General features: G+C 44.2%; 1 protein-coding gene across 1 annotated transcript; it reads right to left on the reverse strand.

The window, feature by feature from the left end:
• Positions 1–2,307: 2,307 nt before the first annotated feature.
• LOC123395107 lies at positions 2,308–3,882 on the reverse strand. Its single transcript, XM_045090042.1, has 4 exons — positions 3,219–3,882; positions 2,914–2,984; positions 2,711–2,809; positions 2,308–2,611 (listed from the first exon to the last, which is right to left on the reverse strand). The coding sequence occupies exons 1-4, from the start codon at positions 3,805–3,807 to the stop codon at positions 2,504–2,506; spliced, it is 867 nt and encodes a 288-aa protein (XP_044945977.1). The 5' UTR covers positions 3,808–3,882; the 3' UTR covers positions 2,308–2,503.
• Between the last annotated feature and the right edge of the window lie 14,241 nt (positions 3,883–18,123).

Below are 18,123 nucleotides of genomic sequence, written 5' to 3' on the forward strand. Positions count from 1 at the left end.
TCTAAAAAGACTTATATTTAGGAACGGAGGGAATAGATGTTTACACGAAAGATTTGATCAAGCAACTCCGGGAGAACAATGTGAACCTTGGAAAAGTATCCAACATCATAGGGTGTTTTTTCGGGTCTGTGGATAAGGTGCCATTCACAAAGAGGGACATTGAGGAACATATGTGGTAAAATAAGCCGTCAACAAGCTGATGATGATATCCACTAAACTTTGGAAGTTTTTGCAGACATTGACAGCAGAGTGAAGAACCTCATGTGGACAAATGGCAGCAGCCGAATGCAGAATCAGTTTTTTGGTGATGTAATAACATGACACAACCTATACAGAACGAACTTGTACGACATGCCTTTTGGTTTGTTCGTAGGGATGAACAACTATTTCCAGAGCTCAATATCCTAGCGGGGGTGCTGATGAGAGATGAGCAGGTGAAAAGCTTCGGGTGGGTTTTCGCTGAGTTTGTAGGGATGACGGGCGGGCCAGCACCAAGAACAGTCCTAACAGGTTGGATGGAAGAACACCCAGTGGATGTTTTACTGATCGATGATTCAGTTTGTCAGATTTAGTATTCAAAAAGCAGTTTTACTGATCGATGATTCAGTTTGTCAGATTTAGTATTCAAAAAGCAGTTTATATTTCAGGTTTAACGAATATGAAGTTTATGTCTATTGACAGGCCAAAACAGAGCTATGGAAGTGGCGACCAAGAAGGTGTACCCTGATTCTGTGCACATATGGTGGAAACGGGACATTCTGAAGAAAGCAAAAGAGAGCTTGGGACCACTCTACATGAAGAAAAACAACTTTCAGTTGGAGTTCCATAAGAGCATCTATAGCCGGACCTCTCAAACCCACCTCAAACGTCTGGGCAGGCCGCCCAATCACTGGCCAGGCACAAAAAAAGACCAGACGGACGCCTCAAATGGGCCCAAACGTCCGTGCTGACCGGCATTCCTCATGTCCAACCCATGTCGGACCTGGGCCACGCTGGCCCACCCGACCCCACATATATTCCTTCCGATCTGCTAGCGGGATCATACCCTAGCGACTACACTCCCCTCCACTCTCCTACGCCACCTGAGCTTACCTCCAGCGATCTTCGGATTTCTCCGCCATGGCGGGCAGCGCATCCGAGTTCTTCACCTCCAAATTCGTCGACCATGAGCTCATCCCACGCGACCCCAAGAAGGAGATGGAATGATCGACTATGCAACGAGAAAGAGTGACGATGTTATTTTGTTCATCGGCAGGTGGGTCATGTTTCTTTGGTGGTACCTGACAGTGTGGCAGAAGATTGCATGCAAAAGCCCTGCGTTCCGAATTCCATGACAAGGGCATGGTGCCGCAAGTCCATGGAGCAGACAAGGACCTGCCTGTGTCCTCTAGCTCCGGCTTCAAGAGAAAGGCCGGGTGTGAGGGAGTGCGGACGGAAAGGGCGGAAATCACTGACCCTGGTAGCAGCCTTGTTGTGCAGCAGACGGCGCTCACCGGCAATGATCCCATTCCGGCCATGGCCTCCGGTGTGCTTGAAGATGGCCACGACTCGATCTATCCTGCATGTGGCAAGTTGAAGACTATGGGGTGCACGGACTCGCGGAAAGGACGGACACCAACGGCATTACTCTGGAGCTGGAGGAAATGGAGAGCATGCTGCTGTCCTTCTCCAGCATGATTATGCCGGAGTATGAGTTTTGTTGCGCCAGACGCAATGCAAACTCCCCGTGTCTGGGAAACGGGCTGCCGCGGCGCCAGAAGAAAAGCCTAACGCGGTTTCTCACACAAGACCTAGTTGCGGCGATACGACCGCTCGCAAGCTGCTGCTGCTGCTGGGCAACATGTAGAAGTAGGAAGAGGGATTATGCCAGTTCAAAAAAGAAAGTTTAGACTGGGGATTTATGAGGTACTCACTCCGCCCAAAATTCTTGTCTTATGTGTATTTAGTCATGTTTTTGTGTTAGATTCATCTGTATCTAGACAAATCTAAAAAAAGAATTTTGGGACGGAGGTAATATATATGAGGAAGTTGATTTACTCTGTGATGAATATTTATTTAATTACTGCTGCCAAATGGGAGTAAAATGATTTACTGTGTGGATGTGTGTTAATTGCTACCAAGTACCAACTGCACAACCATCTAAACGAAACCAAGATAAGCAGCCCTTGTTTTTACCTACATATTGCTAAACTCACGGCGTAGCAACAGTAATACAGTATGTTAGGTAAGTATTTCAGTTCAGAGGGTTTGATCTCAGCTTTGTGACCCAAGGGGAATTGGAATTGGTTGGCCATCCACAATTCCACATCCATCCAGTAACAGATTTTGCAGCGAAATCACAGCTTTGTCAATACTGGCACATGCCCTAGCATGTTTTTTCTTCGAACTAACATATACAACGGCTATAGTCGCGACTAGCTATCTGCATTGTGCTAGCTACATCTATTCAAGCTTCTGCTCAGTTGGAAGTGAAACAATGTTATTCATTGACCGACGATACCTGCTACTCGAACTTCTGCCCAGTCGGCGCTTCGAGCCTCTGCAGCAGAGCTTTCTTTTCCTCTTCGGGGAGGGCGTTGAACATGAAGACAGACTTGTCGCCAATGTCGTCCTTCATTGTGAGGGGCAGAACAGAAGTGTAAGGTTCGGTCGAGAGCTCCAACCAATGGTAAGTAGGAGTACTTGTCACTAGAAGGCAACTAGGTTATACCTTAATGGGCTGCTGGAATTTCCTTGCGGCGAACACGGAGAAGAGCGCCATCCACACCCCTAAGAGGCTCAATTTTACCCCATCGTCCATGAAGCCAGACTGCATATATGCTCAGAGAACAAGTGTAAGAAAATATAAGTGAATCATTGCATCCAGTCCTGTCTGATTGAGCTGAGGTGCCAAATCACAGATATCTAATTTACCAGGTGTCCAAGAAGAAGGATTGGGATAACAAACGTCAAGATGCCGGCTTCCAGTTTCCCATAGCAGAGTCCTGTGGGAGTGCATTTTTTGTCAGACACATTTCACAAATTGAACTGCTGAATCATTCAATCCAAGATTTATTCAACGAATTAATCAATCAGAACGCATCCAATGAACACTAAAAAGGGTCTCTGCCATTGATGAAGTCAGCTCACACAATCAGTACAAGGATTCTAAGATGAACCAATCTGTTCCACAATTCAGTGACTTCAGTCATAAGCAGAGACGGTAATGGCAGGAGTACCTTCCTTGAAGACGAGGCCAGTGAGCGCGGCGAAGGTGGGCCCGACGAACCACATGGCGCCGGGGTGCTCGAGCACGTACCGGACCAGCCCCTCGTCGAGCGGCCGCGCGGCGAGGGCGTAGGTGCCGACGGACCCGAGCACGCCGACGGCCCAGAGCGCCTGGAGGAACCGCTTGATGGGGGTAACGTAGATGTGGATCAGCACGAGCGACAGCCCGAGACCGCCGGCCCCGGCGGCGTAGAAGAGGTCGGCGCCCTGCCGGACGGCGTCGCCGACCGCGTTCCCCTCCGGCAGGAACGCCCCCGAGGCGGCCACCAGGAAAGACGCGGCGGCCGTGACTAGCCCAGCCCGGTACAGCAGCACCTCGCGCACGTCCGCGTCGTCCACGGACCAGGGCCCGTACACGCCGTTGTAGACGGTGGTCTGATCCGCGAGCCCGTCGCCGGCCGCCCTCGCGAGCCGCAGGGCGCCCGCGGCGCGGCGGCCGCTGCCGAGGGGCGTGAGGAGAGATGGTTTCTTGGGGGCGAGGAGGCGGGCGTGCGGCGGCAGCGGCGCTAGCCGGAGGAGGGCGGTGGTGGCCATGGACATGGTGGAGGTTGCTGAGTTCGGTTTCGTCTTCTTGGTGGATTTTTCTCGTGGGTTCGTTTTTTCTCCGGTGTGGTTTCCGGTGTGGTCGAGTGAGTGTTTGCTGGCCGTAGGCTCTGCGGACGGTTAGGATTCGCCTGTGTTGTGGGGTCCCCTGGATCCAACGGCGTAGACATGCAATGGGCGTGTGTACTCTTATTTTCTTTTTCGGTTCTTTTTTTTTTTTTGACCTAGTGATGTTTTGCTTCCTATATACTCCCTCTGTAAACTAATATAATAGCGTTTAGATTACTAAAATAGTGTTCTAAATGCTTTAATATTAGTTTACGAAGGGAGTATTTCATAATTATAAGATGTTCTACAGTTTCTCTGATCGAATATATACGTATTTTTCTATTCTTGTTCACTCATTTTAGTTTGTATGTAGTGGATATTAAAAGGGAAATGTTTCTTTTCCGCCAGCGGATCTACCGTGAGCGTCAACCGCCTCAGCTAGTGTAAGTAGGCGTAATGACGAGTTTCCGCAACTTGGTCGTTGTTTCAAAAAAATTGATACAAATATGTTGTTGCAAATTTTTTTTGCAACCTAACCTAGGTTGCAAAAGTTTTCTACAACATGACCTCTGTTGTAAAAAAAAATCCGCAGCAGTACCTATGTTGCAGAAAAATGAAGAAAAAAAATTATGCAAGTTGACCAATGTTGCAAAAGTTTTCTACAACATGACCTTTGTTACAAAAAAATCTTCTACAACAGTGACTATGATGCACAAAGACGAAGAAAAAAATTCTACAACAAAGCGATTGTTTCTTCAACTCGACCGTTGTTTCAAGAATTAATGGGTCCAAAGTTATTTTGCAACAAAGCGATTGTTTCTGCAACTAGGCCGTTGTTTCAGGTTGTATTTGACCGGGGGAGGCGACCCAGCTGGTAGATAGAACGGCTGCGCGCGCGTATATCAAACGGCTATACGGGTGGTGGATATTTGCTACGGATCCACCGGTGGATGCCTAGCAACCCCTATATGAAAAATATCATAAATATTGTATGATCCCTCATAGTGTCAACAAGCATCTTATATATCCCGCAAAAAAAAAAGCATTTTATATTTTATGTTTCGGTCCCTCCTCAGTCCAGATTTGGAAAGTAGTGTCCACCCAGCTTCTCTCCTTCCAATCTCCCAATCACGTGCTTCACCAAAGCCATTGCCCGCTCCCTCCTTTCTCTTCTTCTCTTCCATCTCTCCCAACGCCCTTCTCCCACAGACCCAAGGAGGCCTGGGGCAGTGAATCCCTTCCCCTCGTTCCACCCCATTGGAAGGACCCTCAACGGCTGCCCATTAATTAGAGGTTGAAAATTGAAGAAATTGACTACAAGTCAACAGCGAAAACAAAAAGATCAAGAGATAAGTGTGATTTTTTCTCACCTTTGTTCATCGTGGGTGCAAACTTTCCACCGTTGTGTTTTCTCTCATTTCTATAATCTATGCAATGTTTTGTAATGTGTCATGTTGCAAGAAAAACCAGGGAGAGGCGTGAAATAGTGATCAGCTACAGTGCTTGGCGGGAATTCGTTAATTATGTCTACTACTGCTTTTGTTGTACATCAACCCGTCTTGTTTTCCTTAGATTTCCTTTGGAACCACAAGTGTGTTAGAATAGAAAAGCATCAACTTGTACGTTTGTTTAAGCAAAAAATCAGTGTTACCAGCGAGCAAATCATGTGTTCTCCAGGGTGCTAGAGACTTAATGTGCAAAAAGGAGGTGCTCCACGTGGACGCCTCGGAGCACCCTCAGGGGCAAGCCCTTTAGTCCCGGGTCTTTACACGGAACGGGACTAAAGAGTTTCAGATTTTGTTTATTTTTGGGTTTTAGGGTTTTAGGGTTTAGGTGTTCGGGAGATTAACGTGATGCCTCGTTTGGTGTTCGGAAATTAGTTTTCATATAATTCTAAATAGAAATAATTATGCATATATATATATATATATATATATATATATATATATATATATATATATATATAGATTAACTTATCTTACAAGCGAGCATATATATACAATTATATGGAGATCTGAATTATCGGGACTAGAGCCCGTCTATTCAATTACATGGACCAACATGAGTAATGGCCCCTAGCTACACTAAATCGTCCTTTGTCATCTATAGCTTCCGTTTTCAGAAAGGTCGCAAGCTCCTCTGCAACAGCAATCGCTCGTTGCTCTGGTAGGGACTTCTCCCTCATGGCCGTGTACTATATAAGAAGAGGAGATGAATATGAATATCAATCATGATAACAAAGAATGACGGGTAAAAATAGAGCTGTGAATGTTCATTGCTTACGTCGTATCTGTGATCCTTGTGCTCAGAGGTAAACATGTGAATGGTCTCGCAAACATAGTATCCGCATAGATGCGTCCCCCCTGGTTGCTGGTCGCACTTTACGAGAATAGAATATATATAATCAAAATAATAATCTAGCATCATAAATGTATTGAAAATAGAAGTATATCATACTACTACTTACCTGAGCCGCTCTAAAGGTCAGCTTCTCAGGCTCGATACCGGGAGTCATGCACTTGAACCGCTTCCAAACCCTGCCCGACAAGGATAATGATTTGCTAAGCTTTTCATTAATTGATATATCAGAAAATCATCGAAAGAGACCGATAGAGCGCAAGAATGATTGAAATTACCCTTGAAGCATGTCCTGCAGGCTTTGGAACTGTTCCAAGGGTCTCGATAATGGGTCGAAGGCATCAACTCTTCCCTTATCAATTTGAATGTCCAACAGAATCCAATGGAAGCTCCACATGTATATATATATATATATATGTGTGTGTGTGTCAGTAACTTATCAATTACACTTATAAGTGAATGGACACAACAGAGTAAAGACCCTCACCTGAAGTTGTATGGAAACAGTATGTGGTCACAGAAATTTTGATCTGTTAGAAACCTTAGAAGGTTTTCCTCCATCTCCTTGGGTTTATCAGTTAGCGTCGCTATATGTATTTTATCTGGGTCAATAAACGCAATATTTAGGATGTTCCTATTTTTACAATCCAGAATCTTCATTCTGCATAATAGAGTACAAGTTATATATAGATAATGAATTGAAATAACTAAACAAGTTATATGTAGATAACGAATTGAAAAACTTACAGACAATAGCAACTCATAAGCGATTTGTCGAGGGCGTCGGCATTGTACATCTGGAAGAGTTCATCAAAGTCGATATGGATTTCTTCGGGGCGGCCGTAGTACTCCCGTGGGACACTCACCACGATCATCGTTCTCCCATTCTTTGATTCACTTAAGTACCATGTATGCAAGTAATGCATATTTGTTGGGAGATCATCTTTGCTGACCGAAGGCGCTCTCATGACAAACTGTGGCTTAGAGGCTACCACAACCTTGGGTAACCTGTCGTCTTGGGAAGCCAGAATGTCTTCAACTGGGATACCCCATTCATTCGCCCACTTCTTTGCTAATTCCAAATCTTGCCCCTGCACCAGAGGGGGGACATTCTCGGGTAACACCCTGAGGGGTGGGATCGACTGTTTGGCCTGTTGTCCAAGCTGAGGAACGTCTGATCTTTTTTTGCTTGTAGTTGAACTTGATTTGCTCCCACTTACACTTGCACGTGATCTGCTCTTTTTCACTTCCTTCTGCAATGTGCGTGTATAGTCATCAGGCTTATGGTGTAAGTCATACTGTGATGGAAGGTTCGTGAAGTATTTTGCAAATGCTATTTGCTTCTCGGTGTATTCCGGGCGGGGCTCGGGTTCCTTCTTTTTCATTTGCGCATCATGATGTTCCTTTGCTATCCTGGTGTTTTCCTTGGGGGTACGATCATAAGGTCTGATAGGAAGATTAGCATGAGGTACCTTTGGGAGGGGCGACAGTTTGCGCTTTGGGGGGCTCCGTCGCTTAGAAATCATCGGCGGAGCGTTCTTGCTGGCACGCTTCGGTTTAGTATCCGGAGCGGGCGGCGGCGGAGATGGACGACCCAAGTCCGGCGGCGGTGATCGAGATGGACTCGTGTTGTGCTGGCCGACGTCATGTGGAGGGCTTGGAGGTGATGGAGGTGTAGATGACCTGTGACGACTCGGAGGCGGTGTTGTCCTTGGGGCCGAGCCTGGAAGCTTGATGTAGTTCTTGTCCCATAGGATGACTCCACCCAGTACTTCTCCGAGTGTCCTCTCATCTTCGGGTCCAGCTATGTCAAGCTCCATATCATGAAACCCCGCCATGATTTCATCCACCCCGACTTTAGCAAAGCCAGCTGGAATCTCACGGCCATGCCAGCGTGCATCAGGGCCAGAAGGTAAAGCTTGTCTGACGGCCACCTTCATGGATATGTTCTTGAATTTTTGATGGAGTTCACATGATGTTGACTCCTTGATTCCATCCACGGGGTAGCCGGGACCGCCCTCTATCATTCTTCGTGCATCGTCGGGCGAGGCCTCAGATTCAGCCACACTGCTTTTCCGCTTAGATGGGGCGCCGGTAATATCGAGTGCACGATCTTCTTGGCGCGCTACTCCTCTAAGCTCATCAATCTGCTTCTGTTGCTCATTAATCCTGGCAAGCAACTGGTTGAACTTGTCATTCTCCTCATGCTGCTGCCGCTTCTTTGCTCTCGCTCGGCTTCTGTAAGTGTCTTGGTCTCTGGTAAACCCAAGCCACCACGGGTAAGAAGGACCGAAGCCTCGCGTTCGTCCTCCATGTTCGTCATTGCCGAGGACCAGTGTGAGCAAATCTTTCTCTCTATCTGCAGTGAACTGTCTTTTTCCCTCCTTCATTTCTTTCACTATCTTTTTCCAATTCTCCCTGGGTATCCTAAGACCGTCACTACAGATGAGGTCCCCTGTTTCTTTGTCATACGAACCACCATGCGCAAGGAACCAATTTCTTGCTCTCAATTCCCACTCATCACGGAGTGGTTCAGGTATGATGCCTTTAGCTAGCAGATCTTGCTCTTTCTTATCCCACCTTGGGATGGCAGTCTCATAGCCCCCTAGCCCCAGCTTGTGGTGATATTTTTCTTGTCGGCATTTTTCTTGTTCTTTTCTGATAATGTCTGGGCATCTTCTGACTCCTTGTACTCTTGAAATGCCTTCTAGTGATTCGCCTGCTTGGCTAGATACCCCTCGAATACTCGCACTTTCTTTGTGTTCAGATAGTTTTTCCATAGCTTCTTCTTCCAGCTACGGAACAGTTCGGTCATCTTCTTTAGAGTCCACTGCTTGACTTTGGCCCTCAGTTTTTTTGCGGCGTCTTCATTCTCACATTCTGGCAGGTTGAAATGTGACATGAGATCATTCTAAAGATTATCTTTGTACCTTTCGGCGACATAGTCACTATCGGCTGCCCCTTTGCGCTTGTTCCACTCCCGAACGCTGATCGGGACATGATCCTAACGAGAACTCCGCATTGCTTCTTGAATATGTCAGCAACATTCTTAGGAAGCTTGGGTTCGCCCGTAGGCAATATCACCTCAAAGGTGTAATGCGTCCGTGCATCCAACTTTCTAGTCGGGCCTCGTTTCGTAGCTTTGCTCGATGTGGAGGCCTAAGAGGGAGAAACATTCGTCAAATGAATGTATATGTATACAATATAGAGCTATCTCCAATATTTTTCACATATTACAAGTGATTGTCGAACTTCATATGTATACCTCGCCGGACTTTATTATTTTCTCCACCGGCTTCTCCACCGGCTTCTCTATCAGTGGAGCTATCACCTTCTCCGTCATTGGACCTATCTCCTGCCCCACCGGCTTCATCTTCGTGTCGGTCGACCTCCATTCCATATCCGGAGGGGTTTAGATATGACGAGGAGATTCAGCTGGTTCAACGTCGGGGCCGTCTTTGATTATATCTTCGAGAAGTTCTTCCTCTTCGAGGTTCCTGATATGTGGATCCATAGTTCTGCACAAAACGGACATTTGATTAACTAATAAACTAACAAACTATATAAGAGGGTTGGAAACTTCGAAGTGTTGTTTTATATAGGAGGACCTTTAGTCCCGGGTCTTGGCTAGAACCTAAACTCTAAAATATGTCTAACGAATTCTCTTAACCTTTAAGGATTTAACAATATGGCGACATTCTAGATGTGTAGAAAATGATCCTATTTTTCCTGATCTCATCTATCCTTCTATATGTCACATTGTCTAGTGTCAAAGGACTTTGTTGAACTTTGTACCAAAAAAGAATTATTCTATCAGGAACTCTGTTCCAAAACAACTTTAGTCCCGGGTCATGGCTCCACCCGAGACTCCTAGATTTCTGCATAGTATTCAAAGTAGGAGTACTTTTCCAATTTGAGCATTCAATAAGCAAAACCAAATCATAAAACAAAGTAGTATTCAAATTAGCATGCATTCAATTATAAGCAAAACTACATCATCTCTTTTGTCCGTACATCGTCGAATATTATCACTAATACTCCTCGAATACTATCATACATATAGCATCACTGATACAGCTAGAACCGTAGCGCCCGACGGGTATCGTCGCGGGCGGTGGACACCCAAAGAGAAGGAACCATCACAGGATCATAGCTCCAGTGAGATCCCCGAAGAACCTGCCAGGTATGCTCGAACCTGCCCTCCAACGCAACCATGTAGCGACGGACGTGCTCATCCTCCTCGCTGACACGGTGACGTACCACCTCCGCGGTGTCCGGAAGCCTCGGCACCGTCACTGGCCCACGCGACCGCCACCAAACAAGGATCGGGTCAACAACGGGCTGGCTCCTCACCAACCTACGCCCCCCGGAAGGTAGCACCTCCCAATACCAGCCGGGCGGAGCCCAGTCCCGGACATGGCCCCTCTGATCAAGCAGGTGTCCTCCGCCGAGTCGACGACGAGGATGCGGGATAGGCATCGTAAAATGAACTAAAAAAATAAACTAGTTCTATTAATTTTCTTGCTAAAAATAAACTAATTGTATATATAGTAAAATAAACTATTAACACTTAAGCATATACAATAGCAAAATTAAGCAATAATCTAAGAAACACTAATTAAGCATCTATATACGTAGAAATGTCTTCTTCTTCTTCTTCTTCTTCTTCTTCTTCTTCTTCTTCTTCTTCTTTCTTATTTTCTTCTCCGCTTCTTCTTCAACTTCTCTTCTTCTACTTCTCCTCTTGTTCTATTTTTCCTCTTCTTCTCCTCTCCTCCTCTTCTTATTCTCCTTTTTCTTCTTTTCTTCTCCTCCTCTTTTTATTTTCCTTTTTCCTAATCTTATTTTCTTATTTTTGTTCATCTTTCTTCTTCTTGTAACCCTAACCTAATTCTAAATATTACTAACCCTAATAATCTAGCACAAACGTAATAACAATAGGAATTAAATGACAAAAAAATCTTTTCTTCTTTTCTTCTCCTTTTTCTTCCTTTCTTCTCCTTTTTCTTCCTTTCTTCCCCTTTTTCTTCCTTTCTTCCCTTTTTCTTCGTTTCTTCTCCTTTTTCTTCTTTTCTTCTCCTTTTTCTTCTTTTCTTCTCCTTTTTCTTCTTTTCTTCCCTTTTCCTTCTTTTCTTCTCCTTTTTCTTATTTTCTCCTCCTTTTTCTTCTATTCTTCTCCTTTTTCTTCTTTTCTTCTATCGGCCGGAGTGTTGGGGAGGAGGGGGCGGGGGGCTTACCGGCCGGAGGCGTTGACGACGGCGAGGAGGACGGCGGCGGCGAGGAGGACGACGGCGACGACGAGGAGGACGACAGGCGGCGGCGAGGAGGACGGCGGGCAGCTTGACGGCGTCGTCGAGTTCGTGGGTGCCGCGCCGGGAAGGAGAACGAGAGGAAGAAGAGAGAACGAAATGCGATTTGGGATGGAAATTTTCTAACTCCCGCTTATATAGGTGGATCTTTAGTCCCGGGTGGAGCCACGACCCGGGACTAAAGGCCCTTTTTCGGCAGACCAAAAGGCGGGAAGCACGGGTCTTTAGTCCCGGGTCGGGGCTCGAGCCGGGACTAAAGACACCCTTTAGTCCCGGGTGGAGCCACGACCCGGGACTAAAGGCCCGTGCTCGGCAGGCGGCAGGCGAGGGGCTTTAGTCCTGGGTCGTGGCTCCACCCGGGACTAAAGCCCTTCCGCTGGCTGCACGTAAGTTTAGTCCCACCTCGCCCAGCGAGGGGGACTAACACTTGTTTATAAGCCCCGTCGCAGCATCTCCATCGAGCTCCTCTCTAAAGCAGGCTTACGGGCCTAAACTGACTGTAAATTTAAAAATTGAAATATATTTGAAATTATGGGGAGAATTAAACCTGAATTCCAAGTGAGGTCAATTTGAATTTAGGTTTAATTTTCTCTATAAATTCTCATATAGTTTCAATTTTTTTCTATTTTCAAAATTAACTATTTTGTTATTTTCAATTAAAAACTATGTTTATTAAAATTCTTTTTGCATATTTGAGAATTTGACAAAACTATGATAATGAAAAGTGTTTGAAATTGAATAAATAATTCAAAACTAATTTCTATTTTCAAAAGTAATTATTTTGACTATCCAAACTATTAACTATTTTGTTATTTTCAATTAAAAACTATGTTTATTAAAATTCTTTTTGTATATTTGAGAATTTGACAAAACTATGATAATGAAAAGTGTTTGAAATTGAATAAATAATTCAAAACTATTTTCTATTTTCAAAATTAATTATTTTGACTATCCAAACTATTAACTATTTCTGACTTCATTTGGTATTCTTCGTGCATTTACTTTTTTTTTGAGCTAGTTGACCCTGAAATTGAAAAGCACTACAAATGAACTCTGAAAATGTTGTAAGTTGTCATGCTATCATCATTTCACCCACATAGCATGTGTTAAAAAGTTGAGAGGGTTACGACAAAAACTGGATGCACTTCGTGTACAAAACGGACAATCTCTCTCGAAGTATCAGCGTTTCGAACGAGAACTCATCTCTTACAAAGGGATTTCATTTTTTTGATCTTATTTGAACTCCATACATTTTGTGTGTTCAAAATGCACCATTCAAAGGAACATCACAAAGTTTCAACAATTTCTGACTTCATTTGGTATTCTTCGTGCATTTACTTTTTTTTGAGCTAGTTGACCTTGAAATTGAAAAGCACTACAAATGAACTCTGAAAATGTTGAAAGTTGGCATGCTATCATCATTTCACCCACATAGCATGTGTTAAAAAGTTGAGAGGGCTACGACAAAAACTGGATGCACTTCGTGTACAAAACGGACAATCTCTCTCGAAGTATGAGCGTTTCGAACGAGAACTCATCTCTTACAAAGGGATTTCATTTTTTTGAACTTATTTGAACTCCATACTTTTTGTGTGTTCAAAATGCACCATTCAAAGGCACATCACAAAATTTCAACAATTTCTGACTTCATTTGGTATTCTTCGTGCATTTACTTTGTTTTTGAGCTAGTTGACCCTGAAATTGAAAAGCACTACAAATGAACTCTGAAAATATTGAAAGTTGGCATGCTATCATCATTTCACACACATAGCATGTGTTAAAAAGTTGAGAGGGCTACGACAAAAACTGGATGCACTTTGTGTATAAAACGGACAATCTCTCTCGGAGTATCAGCGTTTCGAAGGAGAACCCATCTCTTACAAAGGGATTTCATTTTTTTGAACTTATTTGAACTCCATACTTTTTGTGTGTTCAAAATGCACCATTCGAAGTCACATCACAAAATTTCAACAATTTCTGACTTCATTTGGTATTCTTCGTGCATTTACTTTTTTTTTTGAGCTAGTTGACCCTGAAATTGAAAAGCACTACAAATGAGCTCTGAAAATATTGAAAGTTGGCATGCTATCATAATTTCACCCACATAGCATGTGTTAAAAAGTTGAGAGGGCTACGACAAAAATTGGATCACTTCGTGTACAAAACGGACAATCTCTCTCGAAGTATGAGCGTTTCGAACGAGAACTCATCTCTTACAAGGGGATTTCATTTTTCTGAACTTATTTTAACTCGATACTTTTTGTGTGTTCAAAATGCACCATTCAAAGGCACATCACAAAATTTCAACAATTTCTGACTTCATTTGGTATTCTTCGTGCATTTACTTTTTTTTTAGCTAGTTGACCCTGAAATTGAAAAGCACTACAAATGAACTATGAAAATGTTGAAAGTTGGCATGCTATCATCATTTCACCCACATAGCATGTGTTAAAAAGTTGAGAGGGCTACGACAAAAACTGGATGCACTTCGTGTACAAAACGGACAATCTCTCTCGAAGTATCAGCGTTTCGAACGAGAACTCATCTCTTACAAAGGGATTTCATTTTTTTTGAACTTATTTGAACTCCATACTTTTTGTGTGTTCAAAATGCACCATTCAAAGGAAAATAACAAAATTTCAACAATTTCTGACTTCATTTGGTATTCTTCGTGCATTTACTTATTTTTTTGAGCTAGTTGACCCTGAAATTAAAAAGCACCACAAATGAACTCTGAAAATGTTGAAAGTTGGCATGGTATCATCATTTCACCCACATAGCATGTGTTAAAAAGTTGAGAGGGCTACGACAAAAACTGGATGCACTTCGTGTAAAAAACGGACAATCTCTCTCGAAGTATCAGCGTTTCGAACGAGAACTCATCTCTTACAAAGGTTTATTAAAATTCTTTTTGCATATTTGAGAATTTGAAAAAACTATGAAAATTAAAAGTGTTTGAAATTGAATAAATAATTCAAAACTAAAAGGTTTAGTACATTCCATACATGCATTACATAAAAGGTTTAATACATTATTACATTATTGCACCAATATTCCTATCTATTATTTATGTTTTCTTTTGGGTCGTAGCCATGGAGAATCTTCATCATTCAGTAGGGTGCTTGGGTCAGTTTTCACTTTGAAGGGCGGAATTTCATGAAACTTATTATAATCTACTGACATGTCTGTCTTGTCATCTACTCCCACGATGTTTCTTTTCCCTGAAAGAACTATGTGGCCTTTTGGCTCATCGGACGATATCTTCTTTTGCTGATTTCTTTTTCTCGTTTTTGTAGACATGTCCTTCACATAGAAAACCTGAGCGACATCATTGGCTAGGAGAAGTGGTTCGTCCATGTACACAAGATTGTTGAGATCCACTGTTGTCATGCCGTACTTTTGGTCTACAACTACCCCGCCTCCTGTCAGCTTCACCCATTTGCACCGAAACAAAGGGATCTTAAAAGTAGGTCCATAGTCAAGTTCCCATATCTCCTCTATGTACCCATAATATGTTTCCAAACAGTACCCATTTTCGTCTGTTGCATCAAAGCGGACACCACTATTTTGGTTGGTGCTCTTTTTATCTTGGGCAACCGTGTAAAATGTATTCCCATTTATCTCATACCCTCGGAAAGTACATATAGTCGAAGATGGTGGCCTGGCCAAACAGTACAGCTGATCTCCAACGGTGTCATCATTCATGAGATGTGTCTGCAACCAACTGCCGAAAGTCTTCTCGTGTTCCCCTTTAATCCAAGAGTCAGCCTTCCCCGGGTTTTCGGAGCGTAGAATATTCTTGTGTCTCACGATATACGGAGCCACCACGGTGGAATTGTGTAGAACTGTGTAGTGTACTTGAGAGAAAGAATGCCCGTCCATACATACTTTTGCTTTCCTTCCTAGTGTGCCTTTTCCTGTCAGCCTACCCTCATACCGAGATTCAGGAACACCAATCGGCTTAAGGTCAGGAAGAAAGTCCACACAAAACTCAATGACCTCCTCTGTTCCATAGCCCTTAGAGATGCTTCCTTCTGGCCTAGCACGGTTACGAACATATTTCTTTAAGACTCCCATGAACCTCTCGAAGGGGAACATATTGTGTAGAAACACAAGACCGGGAATTATAATCTCTTCGACTAGGTGAACTAGGAGGTGTGTCATTATATTGAAGAAGGATGGCGGGAACAACAACTCAAAGCTGACCAGACATTGGACCACATCAATCTGTAACCCTGATAGACTTTCTCGATCGATTACCTTCTGAGAAATTGCATTGAGGAATGCACATACCTTCACAATTGCCACGCGAACATTTTCCGGTAGAATTCCCCTCAATGCAACCGGAAGCAATTGCGTCATAAGCGCATGGCAGTCATGAGACTTTAGGTTTTGGAATTTTTTGTCTTTCATATTTATGATTCCCTTTATATTCGACGAGAAGCTAGTCGGGACCTTGATACTGAAAAGGACTTCAAAGAAGATTTCCTTCTCTTCCTTAGTAAGAGCGTAGCTGGCACACCCTTGAAACTGCCCTGGATGCACGCCATCTCTTCCTTTATGACGTTCCTGGTCCTCTCGTGCTTCCGGTGTATCTTTTGACTTCCCATACAAGCCCAGGAAGCCTAGAATATTCACGCAGAGATTCTTCGTCAGGTGCATCACGTCGATTGCCGAGCGGACCTCATGGACTTCCCAGTAGGGTAGCTCGCAAAATATAGATTTCTTCTTCCACATGGGTACGCACTTATCACAGCCGTTAGGAACAGGTTGGCTGCCAGGACCCTTTCCAAAGATTACTTTTAAATCTTTGACCATATCAAATACTTCAGCACCAGTACGGATGACAGGATTCCCCCAGGGTTCTGCCTTGCCATTGAAATGCTTGCCTTTTTTCTTTAAGGGATGCTTGGGCGGAAGAAAACGACGATTGTACGGGTACACATTCTTCCTACATTTGTCCAGATATATACTTTCTGTCTGATCCAAACAGTGCGTGCATGCATTGTATCCCTTGTTTGACTGTCCTGAAATGTTACTAAGAGCAGGCCAATCATTGATGGTTACGAAAAGCAACGCTCGAAGGTCAAATTCCTCTTGTTTGTGCTCGTCCCACACACGTACACCTGGTTCGGCCCACAGCTGTAAAAGTTCATCAACTAATGGCCTTAGGTACACATCAATATCGTTGCCGGGTTGCTTTGGACCTTGGATAAGGACTGGCATCATAATGAACTTCCGGTTCATGCACAACCAAGGAGGAAGGTTGTAGATACATAGAGTAACGGGCAGGTGCTGTGACTGCAACTCTGCTCCCCAAAAGGATTCATGCCATCTGTACTCAGACCTAACCATAAGTTCCTTGCGTCAGCTGCAAATCTCGGGAGCTCTCTCTCGATTTTTCTCCACTGCCGACCATCAGCGGTGTGCCTCAACTTATCGTCTTTCATACGATCTTCCATGTGCCATCGCAACAACTTCGCATGATCTTTATTTCTGAACAGACGTTTCAACCGTGGTATTATAGGAGCATACCACATCACCTTGGCAGGAACCCTCTTCCTGGGTGGCTCGCCCTCAATATCACAAGGGTCATCTTTTCTGATCTTATACCGCAATGCAGTGCATACCGGGCATTTATCCATATTCTCGTACTTCTCACCGCGGTAGAGGATGCAGTCATTAGGGCATGCATGTATCTTCTGCACGTCTAATCCTAGAGGGCAGACAATCTTCTTTGCTTCGTACGTGCTGGCGGGCAATTCGTTCTTTCTTGGAAGCATCTTCTTCATCAGTGCCAGCAACTTTTCGAATGACGAGTCAGTCACACCGGTCTCTGCCTTCCACTTCAGCAATTCCCGTGTGCTACCCACCTTCTTCTGGCCATCTTCACAAGTTGGGTACAACAATTTGTTGTGGTCCTGTAACATCTGCCCGAACTGCAACCTCTCCTTTTCTGTGTCGCAACCTCGTCGTGCATCAGAAATGACCCGGCCAAGATCATCAGCGGGCTCATCTGGTTCCCGTTCTTCATCCTGATCTTCTTCTTCATTGTCTTCCATTGCGGTATCAGCATACTCAGGGAACATAGATCGGTAGTTGTCATCATCGTTCTCTTCTTCTTCATCGTCGTCTTCCATCATAACCCCTCTTTCTCCGTGCTTGGTCCAAACATTATAGCCCGACATAAAACCGGACCGAAGCAGGTGGCTCTGAATGACTCTTGAGGAAGTGTAATCCTTCTCATTCCGACATTCAACACATGGACAGAACATAAAGCCACCACCATGCTTTTTCGCATCGGCTGCATCTCGAAAAGAATGCACGCCTTCTCTGTAAGCGGATGTGCGTCGATCACCATACATCCATGGATGGCTCATCTGCGTTATACGACAGTATATCAAATACAATCACGATCCTAAAAATTAGTACCGCACGGTCTAAACGAGGAAATATAGTTGCTAACCTTTTAGAATAAGTAGAAACAAAGAGGAAGAGGTTTAAGCGTGGCTCAGGCATCTCATATCGTAGTTGTGTTCGGTGAACTGAAGCGGCATCGCTCTGACACACATTTCAACAAACACCTCTAGTGCATCAA

This window comes from Hordeum vulgare, chromosome 5H (assembly GCF_904849725.1).
Source record: "Hordeum vulgare subsp. vulgare chromosome 5H, MorexV3_pseudomolecules_assembly, whole genome shotgun sequence".
NCBI lineage: Eukaryota > Viridiplantae > Streptophyta > Magnoliopsida > Poales > Poaceae > Hordeum > Hordeum vulgare.